Below are 22,591 nucleotides of genomic sequence, written 5' to 3'. Positions count from 1 at the left end.
TACTAACATCTTTTTCTTTAGGTCCTTGGACATACTCATAATTGCTATGTTAAAGGCTTGGTCTGCTAATTTCAACATCTGAGTCATCCAGGGTTGTGTTGGGTGATTTTCTCTTAACTGTGCATCATGTTTTCTTGTTTCCTTGCATGTCTGTTTTTTTAGTGTGTACTTACATTATGAATAATATATCATAGAGACTCTGAATTTTGTTATCTTCCTCTGAAGAGTGTTGATTTTTGTTCTTGTCGGCTGCTGTTACTGACTGATCACCTTGAACTTGTGGGAGCTTGGCTTTATGCTTTGTTAGGGTAGATCTCCAGCAGTGGCCCTTCTGGGCTTTCAACAGGAAGCCTGAGGCACTTGTCAAGGCCCTTTCACTTGACTAGACTCAAACTCTAAAACTTCTTCTCTCCTGTAGTTGGCAAATAGCTGAAATCTTTGCTAAGTTCTTTAATCCTCCTGGGCCCACATGCGTGCATAATTCAGGGGTCAACCGAGGAATAGGAGAGTTTTTACAGATTGGTGTCCCCCACACCAACTTCCTCCTTTGGGAATTCCCCTTTCGTTTCCATCCTCTCTGACAGCCCCAAACTCTGCCCTCTGACGCCTCAACCCAGTACACTTTCTGCTTAAGTTCCAGCTACCCCACACTGTAAGATGTAAGCTTATAAGACGTAAGGCATAGCAGAGCATAGACATCTTCCTTTCTTTTAAAGCAGCACAGGACTTCCTGTTGTGGATGTTCCATGCTTTATTTAACTAGTCCCCCATCAATGGCTATTTGTTTGTGTTTCCTCCAGTCTTTTGTTATGACAGATGATCTTGGTGGGCTATTTTTTATTTCTCTTGCTCCAGCCTTTACAACTGTGTGCAACATATTAAAGTCCACAGATGTAGTCAAACCTTTCGTTTGCAAAGAAGACTCCGTCTTTTATAGATTTTTGCAAAAGTCCTGTCATTTGTACCATGATGGGTTAGTTTATTGGATTAGTTTATTGGATTTATCCTGACAGAATTCTTCCTGAAACTAGTCTTGTTGGAGTCATATGACACACCGTCAGAGCCCAGACACGGTGAACCAGAGTTGACCTCCTTTGGCTTCACCATAAAAACTTTCCCACATGGTGTCCGGTCATGGTGACATACACAGGTTTTATGGCGGACAGAGTCCCACAGCATGGACAGTCAGTTGCTAGTTTCCAGATTCAAATTCCTCTGAGGGCATCCTCATGAGAATGTCATACCCATGTCTTTCTCCCTCAAAAGTACAGGCCAGCTACCTCGTCACCATGGCAGGGATGCTTCTGAGGGAGGAGGAGTGTGTGTGAGTCTTTCCCCGCCATGGGGAAGGGCAACCCTGCCCCATTGTGCAGCCGCACCTGGGAACCTGAGTGGGGAGGCAGGATGAGTTTGGCCGTGTCCCGACTCAGGCTTCTCTCTCTACCACGCACCCACTGTGGCTTATGAGGAGGATTAAGCGATCAACAGATGCAGACCACTTAGAACAGTGCCTGGAACAGAGCTCAGTAAAGATTGGGGTGGTTGTTGTGATCTGTAAACGTGTAAAGGGAAATTGCACTGCTAGCTCTCTCCGAGGCTGCTCACCTTGTAAGCATACTTCTTGAGAACTCAGCCCAGGGGGGCAGGAGAACGAGGGAGGAATTGTCCCCGGACATCTGAGATCAAGTGAAACCATGCAGAATGTGAAATCCCCCTCTCCAAAACCAAAAGGGGAAAAAACCCAATCCAGTTGCTGCCCCTGAGGTGCGGTGAGCCTGCTGTGATCCTGCAGGTGGCTCAGCCAGGACAATTGCCAGACACTCTCCAAAATTTCCCTTGTGGTCATCCGGGTCCTTCGGTCCACTTTACTTTCTTTGTTACATCTGAATGGCTAACAGGAGGCGGAAGCATCTAGCAGAGTCATATCGTAAGTCATCAGGGACGTCCCTTTGGCTGCTACTCAGCATGTATCATTTCCTGGTGGGACAGACCGTGCGAAGGGCTCCTGTGGCTTTAAGGAGCCAGGCGAGGTCACTGTTAATCATACAACTTTATTGCGCTCCTGGGTTATAAAGGAAGCGTCCTCATTCTGCATGTCTGTTTTATGACGTCCATAAACAGCGAATTGCCGACGACCGTGCCCCGGGTTAGAAGATCCTGGACCGGCTGGAGGGGCCGGGAGAGCGAAAGTGGAACAGAGGTGAGCTCGCCCCTCTTGCTTCCCTGGAGAGGGACCGTGACACCCCAAGAAGTGCCAGGGGGCGGATGAGGAGGCCCCCTGCCTGCCCTTCCCAGGCAGGGCCCTGGACAAGAGTACAAATAAATGCACCCCCCATGTTCAGGGCTCAGGGGTGTCGGTCTCTTTGGTGCCAAGTAATGTGGGTTATTTTCCCTGAGGCCAAATAAGATGCCCCTTTCTGGAGGGCTAGCTTCAGACAGTTTGTGTGCTCTGGGAGCATGTCTGTTAAGTGTGTATGACTTAGAGGATGCTCTCTGTGTCTCTGTGGCTTCAGGCTGAGACTGATGGGGTGGAACGCAGCCCACTGCATCATGTTAGCAGCCGGGAAACACACAGCGGTGTTATGCAACGACTGCCAATGTATCGAGAGAGCTCAGGCCTGAACTCCAAGGCAACAGGCATGTGCCGGCGGGGTACTGGTCATAGTACCGTTGGGGGGTCACAGGCTTGGGTTTCAGATGCCCAAGCTTATGTCCCTGTGCCACCTTCGCTCGATGCGCAGGTCTGGGGGCCATGTATTGCTGGGGCTGTGTTTGCATCCATTTGCCCAGGGGTGAAAGGTACATGTCAAACCAGCTTAGGTGTGCCGAGGACAGAAGGATGGCTGTTGCTGTTATTGCTCTGTTCGGTGCAAGATGAAAAGGGTGTGCCAGTCAGCGGGCTGGCCAATCGAATTAGTGCCCCGTGTTCTACTAATCTTTGGAATAGGAATTATAGGTTGGGCTGTCCTGTTGATCAATGAAACCAGATTTTCATGTCCTGTGCTGATTGGTCTGAAACAAGTAAACAATTCCTGGAAAGGCAGGGAGAGGCGGAGGCAGGTTCCTTGAACAGTCTGCAACGCCCGAAACACCCCAAGGCAGAGTCGGGTGACAGCCTCTGGGCATCAGAGACATACAGGACTCTGAGGGTAGATCTCTGCCCTGGTCATTTGTGAGAGTAGCTGAGTAAACACCACAGGGGAGGGTGCCCATCCTGGCACCCTGGGGGCTCAATCCTGCCCCTGAATGCCAACAGGCAACTCTGCAGTCATCTCCAGGGGTTAGGTTGTTCCAGTCTCCTTGGTCTGTTCCAGGGGCCAGGTCCTGGGGCCGTTCTAGTGCAGATCCGTGGCCCGAAGCTGGCTTGACTTGGCAGCGTCTTAAAAACTGGACCCGGCCTCTGCCCGGCTCTGAGATCGCCCTGGAACTAAACTCTACTACATGAGAGACTTTTACTCGTCAGTGCCTGTCCCTGAGAGGACAGCCGGACAGACACCCCAGACGATCTGACTTAGGCCAGTCCAGGTGTAAGCAGGTGAAAAGCAGCCCAGACTTTGAAAAGGCTGGTGACGAGCCTCTGCAGCCTGTCGTTATGACCGATTGTTTGGGTGGCCGGATCTTTTGCCTTTATTGAAGTCGTTGGTGCCTAGGAGTACATCACAGTGAGCTTGGAGCAGCACCCTTGAAATCCACTACCGTGCCCTAGATTCAGGAGCACTCGTAGATAATATGGCAGCTGTCTCGTGGAACGGCGTTTTCTCTGGAGAGAATGTGAGCTGCCTGTGCATATCGGCTGGCTCTCCCCTGCTCCCACCCATATGGATCAGCAGTAGTTCATACTGACTTCCCATTCTCTCAGAGCCTCATTTCCACTCTCCCCGTTTTCCAAAATCTTTGAGGTCCAGAGGGACCCCAGAGACCTGGTCTCAGCCCACCGTGAATTGCCAGTGTCCCTGGCTGTTGCTGGTTATCCTTAAAGCTATTAAGAAATTCTTAAAGCAAAATTACATGAACATGCTTTAATTGGTTAAGTTCAGTATATGCCATGCAGCATTTAGGAGAAAGAGGTGGGTTTCCTACATATTATCAGATTTTTCTGATAGGGGTGGGTTTACCAAGAACCTTGGGAATGACTACGGTTTGCTTGAAAACTGCTTGTTGCCCCCACATCCAGGGGTTTAGGGCTCTGTGAGGTTCCGGGGGCACTGAGGGAGTGAAGGGCACATTCGGGATGTTGCAGGCAGGATGCTGCCACTTCTCAGCCTGGAAGTGGTCCCCCCAGAGCTCAGCCCGTCACTCCAGGGGCTAGTAGTTCACTGGGGAAGGCACTGAAAGGAAGAAGGTGTCAGGGAGAACCTGTGGCTGGTGGTGACCCTTAGTAACGTAACAACAGTAGCCAACACAGGCAGTGCACGCCACCGGCCGGGCCCTGCCCTGGGCAGTGTACACACACTAAGTCACTGTTCATTTTTGAGATCTGGGAGGAAAATGCACTGGGAGGAAGCAGTGGCCGCGGCAGGAATTGCAGTGAGCCGGGGCCAGGGGGTTGGCGGGGGGCGGCACTCCCTTCCTGATCGGAGCTCTGCGTGTGAATGTGTGGGTGTGGCTGGCCTTCGTGCACACAGGCACTTTCGCTCCTTTCCCTTGCAAAAGAATGCAGATCGTGCATGGTTCAAGAGGCGGCCCGGGGAGCTACGGTGCTCAGTTACACAGGTGGCATCAGTGCGAACATGGGACCTGAGCAACGGACCCTGAGGCTGTTCTCACTGGGAGCTCGGCTTTGCTCCTGTGCCCTTTCTGAGAACAACGGCTATGCTGGCGTGGGAGACACTTGGGCTGAGGTGTAGCTGTTACACGGGTCAGAAATGAACATCTGCCCCTCGGACTGAGCAGGGAGGAGAGTAGATTTAGATTGATTCATTTTTAAGATACTTTTAATGAAATTAACATATATTCACTAGAAATAGATATACAGAAGCAAAAATAAGAAAAAAGTTGATATATAATCTTACAACCGAAGAATAACTACTATTATTATTTTAGAGTGTATCCTCCCAGTATTTTCAAAAACAGGATCACATTATATTCCTTTTTTAGTCTTTTTCTTTTTTTTTTTTGCTTTGTCTCCCCAAACCCCCCCAGTATGTAGTTGTATATTTTAGTTGTGGGTCCTTCTAGTTGTGGCATGTGGGACACCACCTCATTGTGGCCTGATGAGCGGTGCCATGTTCGTGCCCAGGATCCGAACCAGCGAAACTCTGGGCCGCTGAAGTGGAGCGTACAAACTTAACCACTCGGCCACGGGGCCGGCCCCTCAGTCCATTTTTTTTTACTTTAACAATTGACGTGAACATTTCCCGAGATGTTATTTCCAATAGCAGGCTGTGTTTCCACAGGGCAGATATACCATCCTTTATTCGCTGTCCATTTGATGGGTGTAGAGGCTGTCACAGTTTTACTATGTTAAATAACACTGCGATGGACATCTCTTGTATACAGACATGATTATTTCCTAGAAATGGAGACACTAGGTCAGAGCATGTGAATATTTTTAGATTTCAGCCTCATTGCTGAATTGGCCTATTGAGATGTTTTTGTTTGTTTGTTTGGTTTTTGATTTATTTTGGTTGTAGTTCAGGGTTGGGCGTGGAGTCAGCATGGACGATGACATACAGTCAGAAGTAAGCCTTGTGCAGGTTCTCTGCATTTTAGGGCGTGAGCTTATGGCCACCTGGAGCCAAGGAGAGGTCACTCCCTTCCTGGGAGTGTAGAATTCTGGAAAGAACAGTGCTGGGAGCACCTACACCTTCCAGCGAGGTATTCGGCACTGGGCCGGTCAGGAAACAGGAAACCAGGCAGGTTCTATTCAGCCCGGGACCTGAACCTCGTGACACCGGCCTCCCAGCTGCTTTTACGTGCCAAGCAGCAAAGGGACAAACCAGCTCACCCTGCCCGCTTCCTTTCTGCGGACCCGCCATGAGAACACTCTGTTTTGCACTTGAAGTATGCCTTGACCTTTCTGTGTCCCGGTAATTGCCCCCGCAAAATGGTCCAGGCACTAAGTGAAAACTTCCTGTATTTAGAGACCCAGTCCTGCCTGCTTTTCAGAGCTGCTGTTGACACAGGAGGACCACAGCTCTGCCACTCTGTAGAGAGACCATTGAGAGATGGGTTTGGTGGGCCTGGTGCCACCCAGGAGGGAAAGAGCACTTGAGGGTGGACAGGAAAAGTCCAGGCCCAGGAGAGGCCCTGGGGAGCTGACTGCAGGCCGGAGCTTCTGTCCAGGTGACCCAGCATCACGGCATCGGCGCCACGGGCCCACGATGTGCAGATTCAGGCCCACGATGATCCAGGCTTTCCCTTTTCTCATCTGTCTTTCTGTTTTGGTCTGTAGAGAAAGAAGAATTAATCCAGAGCGTGCTGACCCAGGTTGCAGAGCAGTTCTCAAGGTACAGAATCTTCCAGAGATACCACCTCCAGAGATGTGCACCTTTTCTTTTCATGGCTGTGGTGGGTCCCTGGCTCTGAGGCTGTCTCGGCCGGCAGGCCCTGAGACATCACTTCCCCGGGATATGACTTCGGTAACTAAGCCAGCTTGGATGGGGTCCAGGAAACGCTCGCCTTGCACCAAAGACCATGTACCAAGTGTGTCCTTTTAGAACCAGAGCTCATGTTGCTGAGAATTTTCTCAGCGGGTTCTTCCGGGAGTCGGAGTTCAACCCACAAGAATTGACACCATTTGTACAAATAAGCTTTCTCACGGAGATCCTGGGTAGCTTGGGGCTTCCTTTTCATTCCGAGTTACCCTGCCCATTCTGAAGGAGATGCTCCCAATTCTGTTATTTCACGTGGCGTCTCGCCGCCCCAGGATAATGAAGACGGAGAAAGGGCACGTGGGTGGTACTGTCTTTTTTTTTTTTTAAGATTTTATTTTTTTCCTTTTTCTCCCCAAAGCCCCCCAGTACATAGTTGTGTATTCTTCATTATGGGTCCTTCTAGTTGTGGCATGTGGAACGCTGTCTCAGCGTGGTTTGATGAGCAGTGCCATGTCCGTGTTCAGGATTCGAACCAACGAAACACTGGGCCACCTGCAGCAGAGTGCGCGAACTTAACCACTCGGCCACGGGGCCGGCCCTGGGTGGTACTGTCTTGAAGCCCAAGAGTTGTTGAGCCAAATGGGTTGTACCCTGGAGAGGATACACCAGGTCCCCTGAAGGCGCTCTGTGCCCAGCGGGCAGTGGGCAGGGGCTGGGCCATCCCAGCTGTGAACAGAGGCCGCCGGGTCCTTCCCGGAGAGCACACGCTCCCTGCCCAGGTGTGTGGGAGTAAACATGCCCAGCAGCAGGGCAAGCCCCGTGCTCTGTCCTGGGCAGTACACCCTCGAGATGATTTGAGGGTGTGTCTCCCCCCCACACACACTGTGAGTTCCTGAAAACCACCCCTAGCATTTCTGTGCCTGCCCCTCCCCGGCGCACCTGGAGGCCTCGCCCGCGGCAGGGGTTCCACAGATGTGTGCTGAACCCGCTTTCACTTTGAGCATTTTACCAGCTATAATTTGTCTTTTTTTTCTTTCCTAGAGCCTTTAAAATCAACGAACTGAAGGCCGAAGTTGCGAATCACTTGGCAGTGCTGGAGAAACGAGTGGAATGTGAGTGGGGATGGTTTTCTTTCTGTCTCTCCGTCTTTTCACCTCTTGTTAAATTAATCTCTTAAACCAGCGGTGAGTGGGGAAGGGAGGGGAGGGGAGGCTGAAGGTACGTAGCGATGTCTTTTCTTTGTGAGATGCCTAAAAGTTACCTTTGATCTTAACAAAGGCTGGAACAGTGACTGATCTAAGCACTTTATTTCCATTAAAAGTAACTTGGTGACGCGTGACACGTTACTGGTGCACGGTAACTTGCGGCGTGCTGCCTGTTTCGGTGGCACAGCACACAGGAGAGCATTCTTTCAGTGCACAAGGTGCAGAAGGAGAACCCGAGGCCCCCAGACTTAGCCCTCTCGGGCGAGGAACTTATGTTGCATATCCTTGTGTGTGTCTCTTTTTACATAAATGGGGACACGCCGATCCACACTCTCTGATTTCACAAAGGTTTTGGACTCTGTCTACTAAATCATCACCTCTTGGTTCCCAGTCATCACCCAGGAAAGCAGAGAAACTACTGGGTAAGCGAAGGAGAGTCCATTCGACTCTTGATTCAATGGCCAAACAGCTAAAACTCTGTGAGGAACTCAGCCTCCAGCCACTCACCCTAGCATCCCCATCCGTAAGATAAGAAGCGATCTTGAATTCCACGTGCCTCATGGTTCTGGATTCAACTCACAGCGTGCGAGGCTCTTTGTCAATGTCGAGTCCAAGGTCAGCGATCCACGGGCACTGTATTTATTAACTTCGGGGATGAGTAAACAAACCCCAAAAAGAGGGCATCGAGGTTGTGATCTCACCAAACACTCTCTGATTGATTCGTATGTGTAGGACACTCTGGAGCTCGCTGTTCATATCGTGTAGGAATTGCTCGGGATTTTTCGGGAAAAAAATTCAGGGTCCTGCAAAATGGATCACCTAAATAACTTGAAACAGGATTTACATAGTCCTCCTTTTCAAAGTGCGTTGACATTTTTCAAATCCGTTTGGTCATTCGATCTTCAGAACAGCTTTATTCTCCTGATTGATGATGAGGAAGTCTCAAAGATGAAGTGAGCTGCTCATACAGCAGATGGGACCAGCACCGGGGTCCTGGCTGGGCTGCTGTCAGCGTCACCGTCCTCCACACCTGGCTAAAGAGACTGGGCCCCTCGAGGAGGCCTGAGAACTCAGGTCTGAAGCAGGCTGTGGCCACCGGCCGTGGCTGCATTGAACAGAAAAGGGGTTTCTCCTAAAGGACTTTTGGTGGCTCCCTGGATCAGCAGGAGGGCTCAGGAACAGGGCCCAGTGGCTGTACAGCAGGAACAGCGCCCCAAATCCTACGCAGAGCTGACACCGTGAGGAGGCTGGTCTGTTGTATCTGAGCCCCAGGCGTGCGTACCTCCTCTGGCACCCCACACTCTATGCTCAGGCCCCCCATAATCCCCATGGGCCTGCAGTCACCAGGCTGCTTCTCCATGTCCTGGCTGCAGATTCAGAGGTCTGAACACAGCTGGACCATATGCCCACATCCTAGCTGGGGGGAGGCCAGAGGAAGTGAGTGTGTTAGTTTCCTGTGGTTCTCATAACCAAGTACCAGACACTGGGTGCTTAAGACTACAGAAATGGGTTCTCGCACAGTTCTGGAGGCCAGAAGTCTGAGGTCAAGGTGTCGGCAGGGTCAGTTCCCGCTGAAGACATCTGTCCCAGGCCTCCTCTAGCTTCTAGTGGCTGCCGGCCACCCTTGGCCTGTGGCCGCATCGCTCCAAGCTGCCTCCACCTTCACACGGCCTCCCCACTGTGTCTCAAGTGTCCTGTCTCCTATGAGGACATCTGTCCTTGGATTTAGGGCTCACTCTAAATCCAGGACGATCTCATCTCATGATCCTTAATTGATTATATCCACCAAGGATGTTTTTCTAAATAAGGGCCCACTCACGGGTTCTGAGGCTCAGGATGTGAGCGTATCTTTTGGGGGGCCACATTTCAGGCCACTCTAGTGAGCATTTAGTATTTCCATCTTCCACAGCAGGAGGCGAGCTCAGCTTCCCACCAAGCCCCATAGAGTAGGGAATTCTCCAGACACTGGAAGGGGTTCAGCCAAAGAACACAAGCACCGTTCACTGCCGGGTCACCCTCCACATTTACAGAGGCGAGAGGTCGCGCCGTCACTGCCCGGCATGCAGATGCGTCCGGGCAGCAGGTGCCTCCTGCCTCTCCGCCATCTCCTCCAGCTCCTTCAGCTTCTTCCCCAGCTTGGCTTGTCTCCCACGCCCCACACAGAAGCCAGCTCCAGCGGCCGCCGTTACTCTTCCCATAAAGTGCAAACAGGCAAGTTGAAGAGGTCATTAAGGAATTTTCAAAACACCTACAGAGGGCTGCGCTGACCTCAATTTGTGTGGCTTCCAATATCTGGCCGTGGTGACAACCATCAGGCCAAGAAGAATTTTTATTTTGCCTTCAAGTGGCATGTGAGTTGAGCACCGCTAAAGGACGCAGCCCGTATGACCTTCTTCCCTGGTCTGTCCTAGCCCCAGAAGTCTCCAGAACTGGCTCGATCCTCGGAGGGAAAGCATCTCCCCATAGGGCTCTTGTGTAAATCATATAAATCATGCAAATGCGCATAGACTGCCTGGAAGGTGGCCTCGCCCACTGAGCTCAGGCAGGGACATAGATGGCAATTACTGGCGTTTCTACTAGCTGTGCTCATTTCCAGCACCGCAGACCTCGGCATCACAGGAATGGGATCAAGGGAGTCAGGAGAGAGGAGGGAACCGTCTACGAGCTCAGACTAAGGGAGCAGTGGCTTGGCAGTGGTCAGTGGGAACTGTGGGTGGTGGGTTCCCCCAACAGCCCCACTTTGGTGCCTCTCCCCCACGTCAGCCCCTGGCACCCTCACCTCCTCCTGGATGCCCGCCTCTCCCCATGAACATGGCCATGTAGGTCCACACGCCCAGGAGGTGGCCATGGTTCAGATGGGCTCCTGTCCTCCTTGAACTCCACCTGGCTTTGGGTGCATCCTCCGCTGGTACTCCTGGCTGACCACTTCCCAGTGTCCAACAGCCTCTGCTTTAGCACGAAGGGCTGGGGGGCCTCACCTGTGCTGAGTCTGGGGGGACGGGCTCCAGAGAGCCTGCCCAGAGACAGCAATGCCTGAACCCAAAGATGTGAGTCACTGGGACATGGCAGATACCTGGAAGGGGAAAGGGGGTCCAGCAGCCAGACCTCTCACGCAGGTCATTGGGGAACTGGTCATCCCAGCTACTCGGATGGTCGGTCCTGAGCTGGCACAGCTGCCAGAAAGCAAGCTGGCCTGGGCTGTTGGACAGGGAAGGCTGCCAGGAGCACAATTGCCATGCTGCTCCACTGGACCTGGGCCCAGATATCTGTCACACACACACACATAAACAGAGAGACACAGGCACACGCACTCACACACATCCACCCCCACATGCACACACATGTACACGCAGAGACACGGGCACATATACTGTGCTTGCACGCACACGTGCTATCGGTGCATAGGAGCTGTTATTAGCGTTTTCTGTTCCTTGAGTTCAGGGAGGCATCCTGCTAGCACTGGTCATCTTTAAGCCACATTACATTGGTTTGACTTGTTTTAAATGGAATTTCCTGCTTATTTTTTGACCTTCTCAAACATAGAATTCTTCTGACTCAAATATAAATTTCTCCATTTCTCTTACTTCGCTTTCAAAGCTTTTCTTCCTTTTTATATAAAATATTCGCCTTCTCCAAAGAGTCCGGAGTCTCCCTTAGCTTAGAGATGATTTCATAAACTCAGGACACCCAAGGCCTCATCTCCTTCCTGGTTGGAGATGAAATGCCGCAGGGAGCCTCACTTCCTTCCTTCCTTGCTTTTTGGACACTGGCCGCTATGCCTGCACCCTGCGGCCGGGCACAGGACAGCCCTGCTCCCGTCCAGCCTTTGTCCCTGTGCCACGGCAAGAGCTGGCCCCGTGGGACGACGTTGAATGCCACAGGGGCATGCAAACAACACAGGACTCCACGCTGAACCAAAGCTCGTTTTCTCTTTGTCACTCGGGAACATGTTTTATGCAAATTCATTCCCCGAAGTCCTTGGGGGAAGCGTTGAAACACCTCTATTCACACGCGTCTTTAAACAACTGTCATCAGCTCTGAAGCGAAGGAGGGCCCAGCAGGCGGTGGAGGCGAGAGCAGAACCACCTCCCAACCTGCTCTGCTCCTGCCGCCAGGGCCCCTGCTGAAGCCCACATCCCTCTTGGAAAATCACTCTTGATGGTCCTCCTTCAGGGTGGCCTGTGACTCACAAGGAGCCCACAAAACCACGTCTACAGTCTGAGAGAGGACAGCCAGGTTTCCAGACCGTGCTAACGCTGCGAGTCAGCCCGTCCGGGGGCCCGCGCCTGGTCGGGGGAGTAAACAGGGACCCGCCAGTGCTGGCTGGGGCTGGGGGCCTCTGCTGCTGTTTGGGGTCTGGTCTGTGCCCACCTATGCTAAAGTTCAAGGCAGACAAGTGGGGCCTCGAGACATCCAGTCTCGACTATGGAGACCTCACCAGGGTCTGTGCTGGAGTCCTGAGGGGTGAGGCCCCTGCTCCTGGCATGGGGCAAAGCAGAGCTGGAGTGGGTCAGCGAGGGGAGCTGTGGAATCTTCCAGAAGGCATCCAGGTGTCGGGAAGGGACTGGGAGGCAGGAGCCCAGGTCTGCTGGTGCCCGAATCTACCCTGCGCTCTCTCACTGGCTCCAGGAGTCGCCCTCTGCGTTCCGGCTCTTTAATCCCATGACGTGCTGGTTTTCTCCTCCATTGACTAATACACAACTTCTGCCATCTTGTTACTCACTATCAATTTCCTTGGCAACCAGGCTCTTCATAAACATAATTGCTGTAAATTCTGAATCTCTGGGGTTCAAATTAGTGATATTGTAGCGTGTTGCCCAAAAGGCTTAATTTGAACATCATCCCAAGAAATGGCCAGGGAATCTGATCTACGTCAGCTCCAACAATGACATCATCAAACATGCACCCCTCCAAAAGCCACGAGCCAGGAGGCAGCTGCTAACACGGGGAGCGTCCTTGACTTACTGGTAAGGGGGAAAAAAGCAGACGAGAAAACAGTACAAATAGCAGGATCCCAATTTTGTCTTTGTAAAATTAACAATAGACAGATAGATGTTTAGAATACATGGGGGTGATATTTAGAATACATGGGGGGTGGAGAGAAATGCCTGGAAGGATACACACCAATATAATGTTAACTTATATTAAATATAAATATAACATTAATATTAAATTATAATATTATGTCTGTTTTATAATATATTATCTACTATATTTTATGTAAATAATGTTATTGTATTAAATATTATAATATTTAATATAAAAATATTAAATTAATATTAAATATTAAAATAATATAATATTAAATGAGCTGTTTTCTGGGCCAATAGGATCACAGGTCAATTTTCAAATTTTCTTCTTGGAGCTGCTCTGTATTTCCTCCGTTGTCTACAACGATCATGTTATTCTGTATTCAGAGAAACGATGTCTAAAGCATCAAGAATGTAGCCATGGGCCTTGAGTGGCAGGGCACAGCTGCCCTGTTTGCACTCTGCACTGCCTGCGCCCTCTCTTCCCCATGTCTGTTCACTCTCTGGGTCAAGGTCTGTGCCAGGTCTCTTCTCCAGCTGTGTTCACTTTCTGGAATTTTCTGCCCCTCACATGTCAACAAGACTGGGCTCCTTCTTGCCGCTGTTGTTGACCCTACCATTTGCTGACGTCGGTGTCCTAGCGGTAAACCCACAGACGCAGCTCCCCTGGGCTTCCCTTCTCCATGGGCTGAGCATCCTGCAGTGAGGTCCACGGCCTGGGGGTGCCCTGGGAGGCCGAGGCCTGCTCCTGGTCCTCCTACAAACTGTAAAAGGGGTGTGCTTGTGTGCCTTTTCTCAGATGAAGACCCATGGCTTCATCTACTTCCTAACAGGGTCCGTGATGCAAGAAAGCACTAAGAACAGCCCACACCAAGGGGAGGCTGTGGGCTCTCAGTGCCTGGAGACATGCCCAGGGTCGAGCTCCCTGCCTTTCCCCACCTCGCTGGTTCCAAGCTCTTGCATTTCAGGCCCCCTCTTTGGTCCCCTTGTCGTGGTGGAGGAGGGGCAGAGAAGGCTTTTGAGCTTCCTGCACAGCCACCTGTGCCTGGTACAGAAGCAAGTCACCAGGACCAGATCTGAATGTCGGATCCTCCAGATTCCCATCACTTTGGGCAGAAAGAAGAAATGTTTTCATGTAGCCTTGCCCCTGCTTGGCCCCTGACCCTGGAAGTGTTTAGAAAACCTGCCCAGGGAGGTTCTGGTTCCAGCCGGGCTGCTGGGGCACTGCCCTCGCAGCATGTCCCCGGCACACGCTCCAGAGCTGCAGCGGCTCCTGCAGGGGTGGGGGAAGTGTTGGAACCAGCAAAGACGCGGAGTTGCTTTGCTTCTGTTTTAGAAGTCACCCGCGTTTTATTTTTAGCATATGCAGAGCCACGCTTGATGATAAGGGGAATAGAGTGACACCGTGGGTGGTATCTTTCTGCCTAAAATTCCGGGTGTGATCACCGAGTAACGAAGCTAATCTTCCTTATGTCTTGTGAACTGACACTCAGCTAAAAGCCTTCCGAAGCCGCACGCCCCGTGGCGGCGTTTCCGGGCTGGCTGTGCCGCCTGCCAGAGGGAGCGTCCTGAAGGTGAACACTCGCTTGGAGGCAGAAGCTCCAGTTGATTCTTTGATGAAAGCTGGTGTCCTGACTTGTAAGGCACACCTCTGCATGGCCTCCCAGAAGGGGATCAAGCCTGGGTTCTGCTCATCCTTCACTCGGCCTGTTTAGTTCTCATCCGTTCTAAGTCAACACTTTCTCCTGTTAACGGCTCCAGCGAGGACCTTGAAACGAAAAGCTTTCATCTCCATGAAACTTTCCTCCTTGCTAGGAAGGCTGCCCGCTGCCCCTTCATTGCATTTTAACGCTCTGGGGCCACAAATCTCCCCCTTTCTTTCCTTTTTGAGATAAAAGACTTCTTTGTCTTGTGTGCTCAGCTGGTGCTGAGGGGTATGGAGAAAGGAAGCAAGAAGAGTCGAGGTTCAGGGAGCGGGGGGCAGGAGGGGCGTCCGTCCTACAGAAACCGCGTGGACGAATGCCGTGGAACAGGCCTGTGATGTTAGAGTCCGCTGTGGCTGAGCCGAGTGAGAGGCGAGACCTGACTATCGGCAGCCTGGGCGGGAGTGGGAACCACCGCCCGGAACCAGCTTGCCTCCTTGGGACACGGGGAGCTGTGGGCTGGCCCCCCGTTACCAGCCTTGCAAGATCCTGCGCGTGTGTCCCTGGTAACCCTTTTGTTTCTCTGTGTTGCCAGTGGAAGGACTAAAAGTGGTGGAGATCGAGAAATGCAAGAGTGACATTAAAAAGATGAGGGAGGAGCTGGCAGCCAGAAGCAACAGGTAAGGTCCGCGCTGGGGGAGCCCAAGGGCAGGCGGGCTCGGGGAGAGCTCCACGTGGACAGCCGGGGCAGGGGCGTGCGCTTTGTCCTCCCTAAAGTGAGGCTGGAGCTGTCTGATCCAGCGCTGGCCGGGCTGAGCGCGGTCTGGAGGCAGCCCTGCTCCACTGGGGACTTGCTTTTGAATTACACAGCTTTCGTGTCATGAAAGAGGGTTTATGGCAGATGGAGGCTGGGAGCATGACTTCTTGAAAAAGGCAGATGATTCTCCTGCAGATCAAAGTGTGGGATTAACTTACCCAGCGTGAAAGATGTTGACATCAATTTTTAAAGAAAGAGAACAATAGAAAGAAAAAGGCGGTTGGCTTGCAGGGGACACGTCCTCGTGCCCCAGAGGCCCCACTCCCATTGGACTTTCCCACAGCACAGGACACAGGTCAGGGGAGCAATGCCCTGAGGTATCCAGCTGTTCTGGACACAGAAATCACTTGTCCTGTGGAACCAGGGTCCCTCTGCATGTGCCCCTGGGGAGCCAGCATGAGGTGGCCCAGGGTGCCGAAATTCTTGAAGACGGTGCCCCAGGCTTCATCATGTCTCCTTGAAAACGGTTTTCTTTGTTAACAGGACCCTCTGCCAAAACCGTGGTCACAGTAAATGTTCAGGTTGAGGGCAGAGATGCACAATGAGAGCAAAGATGATGATGGATAGCACACGCGTTGAGCACTCACTGTATGCGGGGCTGTGCCAAGCACTCTGCTTACAAGCACCAGCTCACTCCTGTCTGCTCTCCTGGGTTCTCTTCACTCCCCTGGTGACCCATCCAGGAGACCCCATGGTTATAATGTGGCCCATCCCCCAACCCCGCGGGCGCACACTGCTGCGGACTGCCGAGGTCACAGCTGTCCTCAGCAGGATTTTATGGGGACTGATGAACCTAGAGACAGCCCTGTGCAAATGCAGCATGTCGTTTTATGCAGAGTCACCTACCAGAGTGAAGAGCATTCCCTGATTTTAAAAAATTGAGGGCAGCCTTCTTAGTGGGGGAGTGTGGCTTCCTGGAAGGGTCTTCAGGGGCCAGGAGGCGGAGGGAAAGCTGATGTTCACAGCTCTGTCCCATCCGAGTCCATTGAGGCTGGCCGGCCTCAGAGCGGGCTCAGGGAGTGGCCTGACAGGCTCAGAGTCACGTTGACATGTGTCTTACGCAGACCATGCTGTATTGATGTCACACTTACTAGGCAGCTAATTAGGATGTCGGGATGTTTCATCTCATTTGATTTGGGGGAAGTTGGGGCAAAGGAGTTAGTGGCCACAGAAAACTGAGCGAGTAATTCATCTTTGCCATCCCCATAGTGGATGGTGAAGGCTCTTTAGGCAACTTGGCATGAGTCCGCCCTGTGATCCATAAGAGCCCTGGAGTTGCACGGGGCAGTCACGCAGCTGGGCCCCCGGAGCTGGGAACTGGCTCGGCGGCTGAAGGATGCTCAGACTCACAGTGCCCTTGGTCATGCGTGGCTCAGCTCAGCCCACTGGCCCCCCCCTGTGCCCTAGCTGCCACACACTGGACCTCCATCCTGTGGCCAGTCCTAACACCCAAGTGAGAAGTGCCAACTAGCCAGGCTCCTCTCCGACCAGCCTCACACTGGCTGCCCATGGCTGAGTGCCACGTCTGCTGCGCTGAGAGGGAGGTGTCCACCCATGGTGCCCATCAGGGCCATGTGCTCCAGGAATCACCTGGCACAGCTGCCCTCTGCCCAGGGCCAGGTTGGGGCAGGATGCCTCGGAAGGGGACTGTGGGTCCAACGCTGCCGGCATTACCAGCCTCATCTGGCAGCACTGGGAGAAGAGGATTAAAGCCTGAAACTGAAGTTTCCCTGAGCCTTCTTGGCTTCAGTCCCCCGTCTGTGCAATGAGCTGGAGAACCCCTCCACCCAGAGGGTGTGTGTCTTGGGCTGGATTGGTGCCACCTCTGTGGGCATCACCCCCACACACCTGTGCTCATCCACAGGACCCACAGAGCACTTGTGGGGGGCGTTTTTAGAATGCAGCCTCTCATCCCTCCTCAAATGACTAAACCCTGCCTCCCGCCTGGAGCAGCCAGGCTGAGTCCTGAGCCCCCGGCCTCACTGGCCCTATGCCTGCCGGCTCCCAGCCCCCTCGGCTCCTCCACCCTCCTCCCCTTCTGCGGAAGCAGCATGGGCCCCGGGGAGGGAGTGCCGCTCCTGGTGTGCTCTTTGCATGCGCTGGCCCTGCGGTTCAGGTTGCAGGGAAAAAACAATTTTATCCACGCCGTGGTAGCTTCCTGTGGCTGCTGTGACAAAGCCCCACAGACTAGGGGCTTCAAACAACACAAATTTACTCTCTCACAGTTCCCGAGGCCAGAAGTCCAAGATCAAGGTGCCAGGAGGGCTAAGCTGCCCCGGAGGCTTGAGGGGGGTCTATCTCCAGCCTCTGGGGGTGGCCAGCAATTCTTGAGATTCCTTGGCTTGTAGAGGCCTCACTCCATCCCTGCCTCTGTCTTCACTTGGTCTTCTCCTGGTGTCTCTTTGTCCAAATGTCCCCGTTTTAGAAGGACCCCAGTCATTGTTGGATTTAGGGCCGACTCTATTCCAATCTGACCTCATCTTAACTAGTCACGTCTGCAATGACCCTATTTCAAATTAGGTCACATTCACAGCTACTGGGGTGAGGGTGGGGGGTTAGGAATTCAATGTATGACTTTGGGGGCACAATGCAACCCGTGACACACCACGTGGGGAAGATACACCCAACTTCAGAGCCCGTGGGAGGAAGCCCACTGCGAGCCAGGAGACCAGGCATCACCTGCAGCCGCCCCCAGGGAGGGTGGGCTGAGCGGAGGCCTGGTGGGCGCTTGGGCCCACCCGAGGAATGAGGCCTCTTCATCACTCCCCCAAGAAGTCCATTTTTAGAGCTCACAGCGCCGTAATCTAGAGAAGACACCCCAGCGCCCTGTCCGCCTCTAGAGGAGATATTCTCAGCAGACGGTTTTCACAGCATCCCACGTAGGTGAGAGACGGGTAAAGGGGACTCTTCAATCAGAAATGGAACGGGGTAAAAAGCTCGAACGTTGCTGACGCAGGTGGAAAAGAGAAACCCAGCACTGGGCTCAGGTCTGATCCACAGCAGCACAGCTCCCCTCAGACCCTGGTCCGGGAGCCCAGCAGCCTCTGTGCCCCACACGAACAGTGCTTCGCTTTTCTTTATGGGGAAACAAATTCCGATAGAGAACTGTGAGCCGTTTGGCAACCCCTTCTGTCTCTGCTGACGGTAGGTTCCATTTTGATCATGTGAGGGTGCCATGTGACGATTTAACGTCCCCGAGACCCGGCCTGTTAAAATGGGACTTCGCCGGGACTGCCGGGGAGAAATTGCACCACAGAGCAGCTCTTTCTGGCTATGTCAACCCAGCCGGTTGGAGATCTTGCCTGTTTGGGAAAGCAGAAGAGACAAAGGCACCAGGCCGGGTTGAGCCCAGCCCTGCACCCACACAGATGGCTGATGAGCCTGAAGTGCTGACCCACTTTCGCCCACACAGTGCACCCCAGCAGGGCCTCGGAGCCAGGGGTCTGCGTGGACCAGAACTGCCCTTTCTTCTCGGGGAGTAGCGGGTGGCAGGCAGGGCGTGTGCAAGCTCACAAACACCCCCAGATCAGGCTGCACCCCCACAAGAGGAAAGATGCCCAATTGCCTGCTCACACTTAGGGCGGGGCCAGGCCTCGCTGAGGGCCCCCAGCACCGAGCCAGCACAGAGTGGAGCTTGCTGGTTTCCCCAGAGCAGGGGAGGGCTGCAGGAGCATCCAGAAGCATCTGATGGCTCTGGGGGTCTGTAATGTCCACTTTCATCCGGAACAAATGGCCTTGACCGCTGGACTGAGCCCCAGGGGAGGGGAGGCTGGGAGCCTGGAAAACGAAAGGAAAAATAAGCCCCAAACAGAATGAAAAGAAAAGGCACCAGCCAGCTGCTCTATCCACTGGAGGATGCTGGTTCCCGTGGCAACGGGTCGCAGAGGGAGCAGGCAGAGGCCGCCTGGCAAGGTGGGGAGGCTCCGGCAGGAGTCACCAGGCATCCAGCAGACGCTCTCAACACTGGGATTTTCGAGGAAGCAGCTGGATTCCAACAGATTTCATCTTGCTTGGTGAAGGCTTCCACAGCCCTCCTGGGAAATGAGCAGGACTTACCTGGGTGGCACCTGTGTAGCTGTTTATACAAAAGAGGTTAAAAGCAGAAAAGAAATCATGATGATACTATCTATTTCCTTAAGGGCACAGACCAAGCGTGTCACTGCTCAGAAGTGTGTCAGTGGGATTTCTCGTTGACACGGGGCCCATGGAAATCATTTGGTTGGTCCCTCTCATTGGTTCATTTTGTTATCCTCCTGCTAAATCTGTGTTAACATCCCCCTGTGCACATTAAGCTGTCATAAGCAACTCTGATGATTTTTGCAAGCAAAGAAAATAATACTGAAGACTCCTTTTTCAAAAAGGGCGTAGATTTGTTATTCTGAGTTTGCAAGTAGCATAGCCTTCTTGTAAAACCTCCAGACCATACTGACGAGAGGGTGAATCACCAGTGATGACAGCAGCCACAATGTCCCCAATTGAAAGCTGGATGCCGAGCTTCCCAGATGTTTTTGTACGCGTAGATATCTTGTTTTGAAAAACAACTAAGAAATACTGTGTTGTAATCTGTTTTCACTTACAACATCGTGAACAATAAATAGGTCAATTTTAGCCGACATAAATAGCTCATACTTTTTTCCAGAAGCCCACAGTCCAGCACTCATTTTTCACCCACCAAATGTGTCTTTTTTCCTCATAGAAAAAAATGCGTTTCCTTTCAGTACATACTGTATGCAACATTTCTCTTCCCTTTTCACCTAAAATTCCCTCACTTCACATAATAACTCATAAATAAAGATCACATAATGGTCCATCTTGTTGATGTACCGTAATGGTTTACATTATTTCCCATTTGGAAAGATTAAGGTGGTATGTGGTTTGGTTTTGTGTTTTTGTAACAACAGATAACACTGCGATGAATACCTTTGTGCATGGAGCTGTTTGCTTGCATCTAATTCTTTTCTTAAAATAAATTCCCCAGAGTTGACTTCCTGGCTTAAAGGATGTGAATTTCTTGGTGGCTCTTACTATACTGTATTAACTTGCTCTCCCAGAGGATGAACGTCATTTGCAAATCGCAGGAGCTTCCACTGTTCACCTGGATGTGCTGGTCCCCTGCCCACCAGCCTGGGAATCTCAACCAAGGGGGTGTGGATCCCCCATCTTGCTCCCCGATCAGTCGGAGGATGGAGAGCATGTTCACGTCCAAGAAAGTTAAGGTCCCAGGTGGGGAGGAGGCCAAGGACAGCCAGATCTCCTGGGGAGGCCCCCACGTCCAGCCCCAAAGGCCAACACACTCTCCCTTGATATCAGCAGGTGGCTTTCCCTCCGAAACACGCTTGGCTCCTTCTGTTCTGTTCTTATGTGGGATAACTTGATATGGAGTAATGAAGAAAAACAGAGTCAGATTGCAAATTCGTCCTTGAACATATATTTAATGGGGAAAATTGGACACATCCTGAAAGTCCATCTTGGGAACTGGATTGGTAGCCTGTGGTGCAGCCACACCTGAAGGACCAGAGGACAATGTGCTTTTTCATGAAGTTGAGCTCTGAAGTGACACACGATGAGTTTGTGATAGGTTAAATGAAAAAAAAAAGTTATGAAAGAATAAGTTTAGTTCGATTCCGTCTTTGTTTAGAAGCACAAGAGGCTGTGCATGTGTGTCTATACCTAGGAAAATTTCAGAAAGATACCCCAAATTGTTAACAGAGGGTGTTTCCAGGCTGTGGGATTTAAAAGAAAGAAGTGGGTGAACTGGGGATTTAGATTTTTTTTTTTTTTTTTTACTTTATCTACTTTCATGTTATTCAAATTTTTTAGAATAAAAGTGTTTTGCTTGCATTATTAAAAAACGATTTTTAGAAGCTTGTCTAAAATGAAGATGGCGTGTTTTCCAAGAGCCCAATATTATCTCGGGAGGTCCAGGCTGTGTCCCTGGGGTTTCACAATGAGATGTTACAGGCTTTATGACTTATTCTCCTGTAACAGATGAGATCAAAGGGGAGTTGTACGGTTGGGTTTGGTTTGGTTTTAGGTCTTTTTGTTTGTTTTTGCTCTGTGGAGGTCCCCACAGTCAGCTGCCCAGGGGGACATAGGACCGAAGCTGCAATGCCAGAGCTGATCTTTTCCATTTCTCTGTAGGACCAGCTGTCCCTGTAAGTATAGCTTTTTGGACAACAGCAAGAAGTTGACACCTCGACGCGATGTCCCCACTTATCCCAAGGTAAGATAGAACGCTGCGTCTGAGCAACAGTAGCCCTGTGCCCACAGCCCCAGGGCACGGGCCCCCGACCCTGAGCCACCCTGGCCTCCTGGCCAGGCCCTGCTGTCTGCACCTTTGCCAAAGCAGTTCCCACCGCAGTCCGGGGCTGGGGAACCTTATTCTTAAGCAGAATATTTTTTCTCTTTGACATTTGTTTAGCAAAGTGGTCCCAGACCCTAGCTCCCTGTGCCAGGAGATAAGAGCTCCTCACTGGTGAGTGCCCGGCCCCCATCGCTGGCTTGTGTGAATGGTTTTTATACTCAAACATTATTTAAAGAGCTTTCGTTTTTAACTAAATTATTTAAAAGCCATTTCGTTGGATCTGCTGTCCCTGAACAATATGTGGTTATTATGAGAAGTTTTGCCTTTTTGTCACAAAGATCTTTCCGTTCCATAGAGCCCCCGGGCCCTCATTAAAGTGGAAGTGCTCTGGGAATTGAGACAGGTTCTTCAAACAGCCACAAAAGAAGGGTATCTTAATGGTGGTCGCCCATCCGGGGAGTGAGTGAAATCCTGGCCCAGCCGGTTTGAAACATATTTTTGCTCTAAGATTCGGGCTCCCACTCGCTCAGGCGCGTGTGCTGCAGACCAGAGGCCCGGGCCATCCACAGGGATGTCCTCCTCTGCCCGCGGTCCCCGAAGTGGCGAGGAGCCTCCTGGAGCCACCATGTCGAGGTTCCCTCCCTCAGTTCCAAACGGCACGCTAAGTGTCATTCGAGGTTTCCAGATGGACACTATCTCTGCCTTTTGCCCGAGGAAAATGTGGCCCAGATCTCTCCTCCTGCTCCAGGGAGGCACGAGGCCCAGCCTAGGTCTGAAATAAAAGATGTCGGTCCTCCATAGCAGTTCCTTTTAAAAAAACAAATGAAAGACCTGCGAGAAGACTGTCTAATCCCGAAACACTGACTGTCCTGTGTCTAAGCCAGCCTTCTGCTTCCGACGACAGTTTAACCTGCACTGGTCTCCCGGGGAGCCAGCCCCTCTCTGCAGGCTGTGCTGGTTGAGCCCACAGCTAAACCAGTGACAGTTTCCCAGAGAAAAGGAAACTCAAAATAGCATCTCAGCCAGTATCTGAATCTCTACCAAGTCCATTTTTTT

The 22,591-nt window shown here is 51.8% G+C and overlaps 1 protein-coding gene across 3 annotated transcripts in view; it reads left to right on the top strand.

The window, feature by feature from the left end:
• The window catches only part of PDE9A (phosphodiesterase 9A), an 89,671-nt gene that overhangs the window by 49,329 nt on the left and 17,751 nt on the right, over nt 1-22,591 (top strand). For all 3 annotated transcript variants that reach the window (XM_046651693.1, XM_046651692.1, XM_046651695.1), the window contains 4 exons: nt 6,395-6,449; nt 7,578-7,648; nt 15,010-15,094; nt 21,373-21,454. In XM_046651693.1, the coding sequence (XP_046507649.1) occupies nt 6,395-6,449; nt 7,578-7,648; nt 15,010-15,094; nt 21,373-21,454 (293 nt within the window). The remainder of the gene's footprint in view (nt 1-6,394; nt 6,450-7,577; nt 7,649-15,009; nt 15,095-21,372; nt 21,455-22,591) is intronic.

This window comes from Equus quagga, unplaced genomic scaffold (assembly GCF_021613505.1).
Source record: "Equus quagga isolate Etosha38 unplaced genomic scaffold, UCLA_HA_Equagga_1.0 73442_RagTag, whole genome shotgun sequence".
In the NCBI taxonomy this organism is placed as follows: Eukaryota; Metazoa; Chordata; class Mammalia; order Perissodactyla; family Equidae; genus Equus; species Equus quagga.
Note: the sequence above shows the minus strand (reverse complement) of the source record. Positions and strands in the feature narration are given on the sequence as shown.